The 9,368-nt window shown below is 50.0% G+C and overlaps 1 protein-coding gene across 1 annotated transcript; it reads left to right on the top strand.

The window, feature by feature from the left end:
• The first annotated feature begins 5,065 nt into the window (after positions 1–5,065).
• LOC149360946 (histone H1-like) lies at positions 5,066–9,008 on the top strand. The gene has a single exon (XM_089572559.1). The coding sequence runs from the start codon at positions 5,186–5,188 to the stop codon at positions 5,759–5,761; it is 576 nt and encodes a 191-aa protein (XP_089428685.1). The 5' UTR covers positions 5,066–5,185; the 3' UTR covers positions 5,762–9,008.
• The last annotated feature ends 360 nt before the right edge of the window (positions 9,009–9,368 follow it).

Here is a 9,368-nt window from a genome sequence, read left to right as displayed (position 1 = left end):
GCTCTCGAGGCAAACAAACCAACAAAAATCCAAAAAAGCTCAAGGCACTGCAGTGCGCCAACGATTCGCAGATGTTGAAAGGGGCAAAAAAAAAATACGAAGAAACAGAGAAGGAAACTGGGAGAAAGCCACGGTTCTAACGAGGATCGATGCTAACCTTCGAAGGTCGGCAAGGGTGCCGGGGCATTCAACCAACAGCTCCCGTCTCCACCCCGTGCAAGCGCTCGCTACCCGGAGGAGGGTGCGGGGTAGCCTTGGCGCACACCTCTAGCTGACAGACATGGAGGAAGGAAAGAACTTCCTTCCTTCCTCCATGGTCCCGCTATTACTCGCAACAGGGGAGTTGTTCAGGCTTGGGTTGCGATGGGTTGAGGGGGAAAGTGTTGGAGGAGGACGAAGACAACGAAGGCATTTCCTTCCCTGTTCTGCAAAGCTTCTGCCCGGTCTCGGCGACTGCATCAGTGAAGTTCGCGGTACTGTGCATTGTTTGCCGCGTCCGGATTCGCGATAGTGGAATGCCCATTGTTCTTTTTCTGCCCACAACTGCAGACAAGGGGGTGAGCCACACTCGCTACCCAGCGGGATAAGGGGAGCCGGATAGCGGAGGATTCCGAGAAAATGGGAAAGGTCAAACCCCCTCCGGGAACGTATACGTCAGGTCGCATCCCGTTGTGCACGTTCTTGCGGCGAGACGGATCCGCGTCGAGTCGTGTGACTTTTGTCCCATGTCTAAAGCAGCTCGCGTTGACAGCTTGAGCAGCGGTCAACAGTGTCGTGTTCGTCGACCAAGCGACGCCAGGCCGCTCCAGCAACCCTTGCCTCCTCCGCGCATACTCGCCGCCCGCTTCCCAGAAACAAGCGCGGGCCGGCCGCTCCAACAAAAGCTAGCACCCACAAAAGCTAGCAGGCGTCTCCCCCGACGGCATCTGGTCCCCACGGCCCCGTCGACTGACGCATTCCCAATTCCCTTGCCGTGACCGTCTGCATTCCTACAGCAGCGAAAGTGCATTCTTGTACACTCGCCCTCTTTCTCTCTCCCTCTAAAGAAATAAACCCCAGTCTCCACCCACAAAGGAATGCAAGAACGCACCGCAGCAACGGCGTTGCTACCGATGTGACGGCTGGCACGACGCTGCTACCTGCAAGTTCAGGACAGCTCAATGCCGCTTTTGTTCCAAGAAGGGTCACATCGAGAACGCTTGCATCACACGGAAGAAGAAAAGCAAGGGAGACAAGTCTAACACCAGGCAAGGAACGCATGCACAGTGTGAGCGCTCAGTCCGCGAGCAACGACACTACGCACAGCGACCCATGCTACGAGCTTCACGCAGTAAGTGGGCGAAAACCCTGCCCCAAATACCTTGTTGTCGTTGAAGTCGAGGGAAGTTGTTGTCGTTGAAGTCGAGGGAAGGCACCTAACGTTCGAAGTCGACACGGGTGCATCATGTTCTCTGATCAGCGAGGCTGTTTACCACCAAACATGGCCAACGAACGCCCCGAAGCTTTCGAGAGAACCCCTTGACCTACGCACTTGGTCGGGAGAGGAACTTCGCACCCTCGGATCAGCACAAGTTCGTGTGCGATTTAAATCAAAGGAATGTGTGCTACCCCTGCTGGTGATGAAAGGAACTGGCTGCAACTTGCTAGGACGTGACTGGTTTTCGGCGCTGCACATCTGCGTGCAGGGAATTAACCAGGTATAGCTGAGCCAAGTGAAAAGCTCCGGGAGGTTCTCGCACGCCATCCTGATGTATTCAAGCAAGACATCGACGGCTACGTGGGACGTTTGGTTCATTTGGACTTGGAAGAAGGTGCAAAGCCAAAGTTCTGTAAGGCACGTCCAGTACCTCTAGCCTACCAAGAGCCAATGGAGGAAGAGCTCGACCGTCTGCAAAAGCAGGGCATCCTGGAGCCGACGCAACATGCCGTGATGGCCACACCTTTAGTGTGGGTGCGCAAAAGGGACGGCACATTTCGCGTTTGCGGCGACTACAGGAGCACGGTAAACGCAGTGGTCAAGAAGACGGCGTACCCGCTACCGACAACCGCGGAGGTATTCGCAAAGTTGCGGGGTGGCACCATCTTCTCAACGCTTGACCTCTCTCAAGGTCGACGAACACGACAAACAGGACATTGCTACGCTAGCTGCAGGCATGAAGACAGTTTGTAAGTGAGGGTACTGAACAGATGGGCCTTGAGGTGACTTTCCTCGAACCTGGGTCAACCGGAGGTTGAAATAACCTGCACCTTGGGAAAGCGAGAATGTTCGCGAAGTTCGCGGGAGGAAGGCAGAATACTCTGAAATCGTGATTGTGGAAAGTGTACATATTTGTACAGTGTTTGTCGAGATGAGTTATCTTCTTTGATTGGCTGTGTTGTCCTTTCCCAGTTGTTGATTGGTGGTGTTTTCCTTTCTCCAGTGATTTATTGGGTGGACAGTGGAAAAAAAATTAAGAAAAGGTACAAAAAATTAAAAGAAAAGTTTAAATGTGAAAATTAAAAAAAAAAAAGATGAAGGAAAAAAACTGCGTCAGGAAAGGCCTTGCAGCACTTTAGAGAGCCGAAGTGCCGTCTGAATTTTTCTTTGTCCTGATGCTGCTTCTCGTCGCTTTGATCTTGTAACGTTACATAGTTCTCACCCTGATGTTTCCCTCTTAATTCATGTCAGTAGTTGTTTGTGTTCTCATTCTTTGTCTGACGTCGCGCCTGCTTACCGACGCTATTTTTCTGGGCTCGTTTTATAACCTTTTGTCGTGGTTCTTTGCCCAAGTAAAAGGGTTGTTAAGAAGCTTGCCTACACCTCATATGCCTCCGTTCAACGGCTAATCAGGCGTGGCCCCTATCGCCGGTCAGCAGTCGAACCTCGTCTTTTGCACGCGGGGTGGAGAATTGTTTGTCGCTCCCCCCCCCCCCCCCCCCCCCCCCCCCCTTACAAACTTACGGAGAGTGCAGTGGTGGGCAGGTTGGTGAAGAGTAATCAATAGACCATTTATTGTTGTTTTGTCGACGCTTGTCCACGATGAGACGACGGTTTTTAGAGAAACCACTGCGACAGTTTGGCGCCTTAGTTTGAGCAGCCCGATCATATTGTCGTTTGGCGCCACCATGCTTGGGTACAGCCACAGGTCTGTTTCTACCGCCATTCAAAATTTGTTTACTGGAATCTAATCGGCGATGCCTTGCTAAGATTTTTATATATTTTATATAAATATTTATTTATATTTTTATATTTTATTATTTTCTTAACCACTCGGCTATAGATCCCACAGTGTCCATCTTCTGTCATGCATTTCCCATATTATTTCGGTGTTTACTCTCTCTTCCCCGGTGATCATTTCAGTTTTGTCCATGAAAAAATTCACCTGCAAAACTCTCTGCGCACCCCGATTCTTGGCCGATCCCCCTGTGTGGGCAAAAATGTGTGCCACTTTATGAGGATAACAACACACCAACTCAGACGCGGGTTCGATCCCGGGCGCGGCGGTCGAATTTCGATGGAGGCGAGATTCTAGAGGCCACTGTACTGCGCGATGCCAGGGCACGTTAAAGAACCCCAGGTGGCCGAATTTTCCGGAGCCCTTGACTACGGCGTCCCTCATAGCCCGAGTCGCTTTGGGACGTCAAACTCCTATAAATCATACCAAACATACCAACTCGCCCAAGCATCAGGTTCGAATTAAACAGGCGTTTCTCTATAATCGGCCGCTGGGTTTCTTTTAGAGCACTCGACATTGATTTTCAGCATTCGAATTTCATTGCCACTGTTCACTGCTGCTGTTTAATTTTATATATTTTTTCCACGCCCTGCATTGTGAACCAGCTAGCCTTTGAGCAGTATTTGATTACAACCGGTCCCAACATTGCGCTGGACGACAAGCTGGATGAGGCCAGCCGAAAACGATTAGTAGGATGAGGCTGCAGCCCGTCTATTGGAATCACCCGGACGCGGAGAACACAGTACCCTGACAAAAGCTGAACACACCGAAGCGTGCTTTCTAGTTATTAACAGAACCGGTAATTGATAATGCCTGTGTTTGGAACTTTACAACGGTAAACTCTTAGCCGCCATCCCAGGTATATCCTGTAGTTGTCCGTAGTGTATATTGCCGCTCATGTTGCCGCCCTAGCCCTATCCTTTCGCTCCCCCCCCCCCCCCCCCCCTTTTTTTTTCTTTCCCTTGTGGAAGGGGGTGGGGGCGCTCACGGGAATAGCGCGCTCTTCGAAAGAGCCGCCAACGAAGATGGGCGAGATTTTGTGTTTCCGCGCCGGCGTTCCGTCGCTCTAGGACGCACTCGCGTCGCAGCCAGGACATCCACTGCAGCGGATTTACAATCCAGGGGATGTGAGCCACGCACCGGCGTTCGAACCAAGCCGATGCGACGTTTTTTTAGCCTGCTGCAAGCCCGCAAACGTCGCCGCGTCTGCGACGCGCATGCCGCCTGCGCTGTTTCAAAGCCGCCCAGGACTTTTCTCGGACCGCGAGACGCACTCCGGCGCTACCTAACCGCGGTCCTTGATTGTCGGTAAATCTTTCACTCATCCATGGTCGGCACGAGTGTGAAATTACCTCCGAAACGGACTCGAACTCTGACTCAAGAAACACAACCTGGCCGAACTGTCGCCAGAGATTTTGGCTTCTCTTGGGCGTTTCCGGCCACCCTCCAGCCTAATTTTTGTGCAGTGGTTACCTAGTTTATTTGCCTGTGGACATACATCATCGTATGCAGGTTGAGTAAAAATTAGGCACCGAAATCCGGGCTTGAGCAAGCGGGCAAGAACTTGCCAGCGGTCGATATCAGCATGGTATGGTTGTAGTTTTGCGCGTGTAGATTTGGGACCCGTTGTAGTATAGGCTTGATTTTTGCTTCAACAGAAAGTCAAGGGCCGGGGGCATCATCTTATTGTAGTCAAGTTTGTATGACAACATTCTTTGTGTGTTAATTTTTCCTCGAAATTATAGTCGCGTTCGCATCCTCACTGTTTTCAGCATCGTAGAGGCGCGCATACGGCGTAGCTGATTGGCTACTCGGCAGCGCTCTGCGGGCCAATGAGGGGCTAGCGCGCCTTTTCCGCGGCGGACCGTCGCGCGATTGCCGGCTCCTCGGTCAGTTGCTTTCTCGCAGCAGAGTGAGGTGGTCGCATATTTGCCTGTCTTTGCACGCGCATCTTTTCTTCACGAGACGACATGGCCGAGGAGACGAGCACGGCAGCAGCCGCACCGGCGGCGCCCGCCAGCCCCAAGAAGAAGGCACCGCGCGGCTCGGGCAAGCCCCGTCCGGCGGCCAGCCACCCCAAGGTGTCGGCCATGGTGACCTCTTCCATCGGCGCGCTGAAGGAACGCGGTGGCTCCTCGCTGCAGGCCATCAAGAAGCACATCGCGGCCACCTACAAGGTGGACGTGGAGAAGCTGTCGCCCTTCATCCGCAGGTACCTCAAGTCGGCCGTGGTCGCAGGCGCGCTGGTCCAGACCAAGGGCAAGGGCGCCAGCGGATCCTTCAAGCTGGCCAACAAGGGCCCCGCCGCCGGGGCCGAGAAGAAGAAGCCGGCCAAGAAGGCCTCCTCGCCCGCCAAGAAGCCACGCGCCACGAAGCCCAAGGCTGCTGCCGCCAAGAAAAGGGCCTCGCCCAAGAAGGCGCCCAAAAAGCCCAAGGCCGCGGCGGCCAAGAAGCCCAAGGCGGAGAAGAAGGCTTCGCTGCCCAAGAAACCCAAGAAGCCGGCGGCCAAGAAGGCGGCCACCCCTAAGAAGGCCGCCAAGAAGTGAGCTGCTGGTGCTCCCAACCGCAGTCGGCCCCCCCACACTCAATAACGGCCCTCTTTAGGGCCAACCAACCGTCTGCCACGGCGGACACGCGTGCCACGCGCGGTGCTCCCGGAACCCGTTGTCCTTCTCATTATTCCACTCTGCGCTGATTCGGTCAGCGAGGTGACGCAGGTGAGCGATGCAGCGCAGCTGCTACTCGCTGCCAGTCCAGGAATAATCCACGTTCGTCGCCTTCTCTGCCCGACCTACGTGCGAAGTGGCGAAGCCGCTGCCCTGCTAGCTGGAACACGAGTGCCTCTTTTGCCGCCCATTTCTGCATCTTCATGTGGGCAGGGAGGCAGCTAAAATGGGTGCGCGCGGTTTATTCCATTTTCCGGGCTCCCTGAAACGATTTAGAGCGGGCAAACATGAGAAAAAAAAAGAACGTTCGAGATCACTGCGGCGATCCGCAATGCGACAGCCGACTTCCGTCGCTGTTCTGACGCTCGTGTACTATATCGACGTCCTTGGCTATTTTGACGTCTATGCATGTTTTTTCCGCGTTTAAGTAATTATACCTCATGAACCAAATTCCCACGACATTTCATCGCACACTATCAGTCGCAAAACGACGTAATCGTGTTGACAAATTTCTGAGCCATATAACGCTCCTGCATTGAAGAAAAAAACCCCGGGAAACATTGCAGATTGGTGAAGATTTGTTGCCAGTTTGCATAGTTATAATATGCGTGCATTTTGCCCACATTTACATTCCCTGTGTTGCACAACCACTAACTGTGTCTGGCTCACTGGGCCTTTCTGAACATAACAGGCCAACTTGAACTAACCATGTTGCTGCAGCTGTTTCTGCAACTTTGTAAGGAAGCCGTAGGAAAATGCCTCCACCTTTTTTCTAGACAGCAATTTGAGTGGCTAAATTTAAGGGATTTGTTTCAGACTCTGCAGAGACAGCTTGGCACAAGAACTTGGGGGTGTCATTTTCTTGGCAGCAGGAACCTGGCATCCACCACTAAACATTGGCATGCCATTAGCAATGCCTGCAACCATCACCGTCTGCACTTGGTATGTGCCATGTTGCAAGCAGAGGTGGTCGTGAGGAAAATTTGTCAACGAATTTTGACCTTGGGGCACAAGTGCGCTTCAGATGGCACAATTCAGCTGTAAGCCAGACATTTATTTTATTTATTTAACAATACTGTCAACCCTCGTGCGAGGGTGCTTACAGAGAGGGTATAAAAACTTCATAGAAAAACAGCAATATTCACAAGGATTGAATACATCAGCATGAAAGGGTACATCATTCAGTCAAGCATCAAATGGCACTTTCAAGCAGGTGGTGATCCAGGGATCGTTCGAATTAATGCACATCACTCTGTTCCACAACACTCATTGGCAAGTCATTCCACATTTCAACTGCATGAGGGAAGAAGGAACGTTTGAAAGTTTCACTACAGGCGTTGTACGGCTGAATTATTCAACTATTTGTTCTACAACTCCGTTTGCCTAGTGCTTGTATGTATGTTTCCTTTGAATATTTATCTGTCCTTGGATCATCTAGAATAATAGCTTCAGCCGATTTTTTTCGTCTGCGTTAAAAGGCAAAGACGAAAACACAGACGGACGAAGTGCGATTTGATCAGTGTGAAGCACCAACTAGCCCCCGCTCTTGCATCGTCTGCGTGTTTCTGATAAATCCTGGCTACAGGAAGAGAACATGTCTGCAACTTAGTCTGTCCTTCGATATGAGCAGCAATTAAAGCGTTCCTCTGAACTCTTTCTAATTGTTTCTTTAAGTAATTGTTTAAGACTCCATACTACTGACGCATACTCAAGGACTGGCCTCACAAAAGCTTAATACGCAATTAGTCTTACATCCCGTGTAGCATGCTCCAATTTTTTTCTCAAAAAACATAACCTCTGCTATGCTTTAGAAGACACCTCTTCTATATGTGTGCCCCAATTTAAGTTTTGTGTTATTGTCATTCCTAGATACTTAAACTGAGTTACGTTTACCAAACATTTGTCACCAATGACATATGGGAACGAAAGAACAGACTTCTTCGTTGTAATGTGCGTGTATGTTGATTTCGAATAATTTATTTCCATGTTCCATTTTTTGCACCATTCGCTTAACGCCTGTAAAGAGTTGTTAATACTAAGCTGGTCGTCCTTGTTTCTAACTGTAGAATAAATTACAGTCATCTGCGAATAGCCTTAGTCGTACATTTGGTTCCGGGGCGGCAGAGATATGATTAATATACACCAAAAATAACAATGGTCCCAGTACAGAACCCTGCGGAACTCCTGAAAGCACTGCTAGTGGGCCGGACACATGACCATCCATTTTGACCACTTGGCTACGATTTGTTAAGTAAGCTTTAATTCATTTCACAATATTCAAACTAATTCGAGCTCTTTCCAGTTTAAAAACTAATTTATTGTGCGGCACTTTATCAAAAGCTTTGGCAAAGTCTACAGCGATTACGTCCATCTGCTGCTTCCCATCAATCGTCATTGCCAAATCATGAATTGTCTCTACAAGTTGTGTAGTGGTGGAAAGGCCTGCTCTGAATCCGTGTTGGTGAGGGTAAAGTAAACAGCTTGTTTCTAGGTGATGAAAGATGTGCTTCGCTATAATATGTTCCATAAGTTTACAAGAAATCGATGCAAGAGATATTGGGCGGTAGTTATTTACAAGTGCTCGGTTTCCCCCTTTAAACACCGGAATTGCTAGTGCATTGCGCCAATCTTGTGGTACACAATGGGTGTGCAAAGATTTTTGAAAAATAAGTTTAAGGTATCGCGACGCCTACTTGGAATGTCTTCAGAGAAACTGGGGTTGGTATGTTGTCTGGTCCATTGGCCTTTAATGAAGAGCTGCTGAAATACACCCTCCTGAGAAACTATGACGTCATTCATTTGACATGTTTCACTTATGGTGCCAAACGTGGAGCAAAAGGCTTTGAATGGGTGTTAAGGGCAGCTTAGTGTGTGCAGTCTGTGTCAAAAGGTCCTGGGCACAGTAATATGCCATCCACAAAACCTGGCTACCACAGTAGGGACCAAATTGTAGAAACTGCCCTTGCAATGGCTGCGTGACTGATTTGCTTGTGCATTGTGGCTGAGTTCTCTTGTGCTGCCATTCCAGCATGGGGCACCTATGGAGTGAACTGTCATTTCGAATGGATATGCCACGTACACAGAAGGGCCTGGCTGTTTATTTTACAGAGGATGCCCAGGGTTGCACCCAACCACATGGGCAAAGAAATGGCTACCATCCAAAAACTTTGTGAATTCAATCTTCCAGCTACTCGTTCCTTTTTCAGTCACTGACCTTGCAGCATTCGATTAAATTTGCTTTACCTTTATTCTTACTTTTCTTATTTTGAATTCATCTCTTCTTTTTTTTTTCTCTCCCTGCCCTCCTTGTGGTAGACTCCCCCGGTGTTGCTCTCCCGTGTGCTTTTCTTTTGCCTTTACTATGTACAGGTGAATACCAACCTTTACCTCCCGATTCTTGGCTGCTCCCCCAGTGTGGGCATGTGCCATCTTTTCAAAGGCTAACAACAAAAAAAACAGTCTCTATCTATGTCTTGGCCAGTGAGTA

The sequence above is a fragment of the Amblyomma mixtum genome, chromosome 2, assembly GCF_055824585.1.
Source record: "Amblyomma mixtum isolate Tamu chromosome 2, ASM5582458v1, whole genome shotgun sequence".
Taxonomy (NCBI): Eukaryota; Metazoa; Arthropoda; class Arachnida; order Ixodida; family Ixodidae; genus Amblyomma; species Amblyomma mixtum.
Note: the sequence above shows the minus strand (reverse complement) of the source record. Positions and strands in the feature narration are given on the sequence as shown.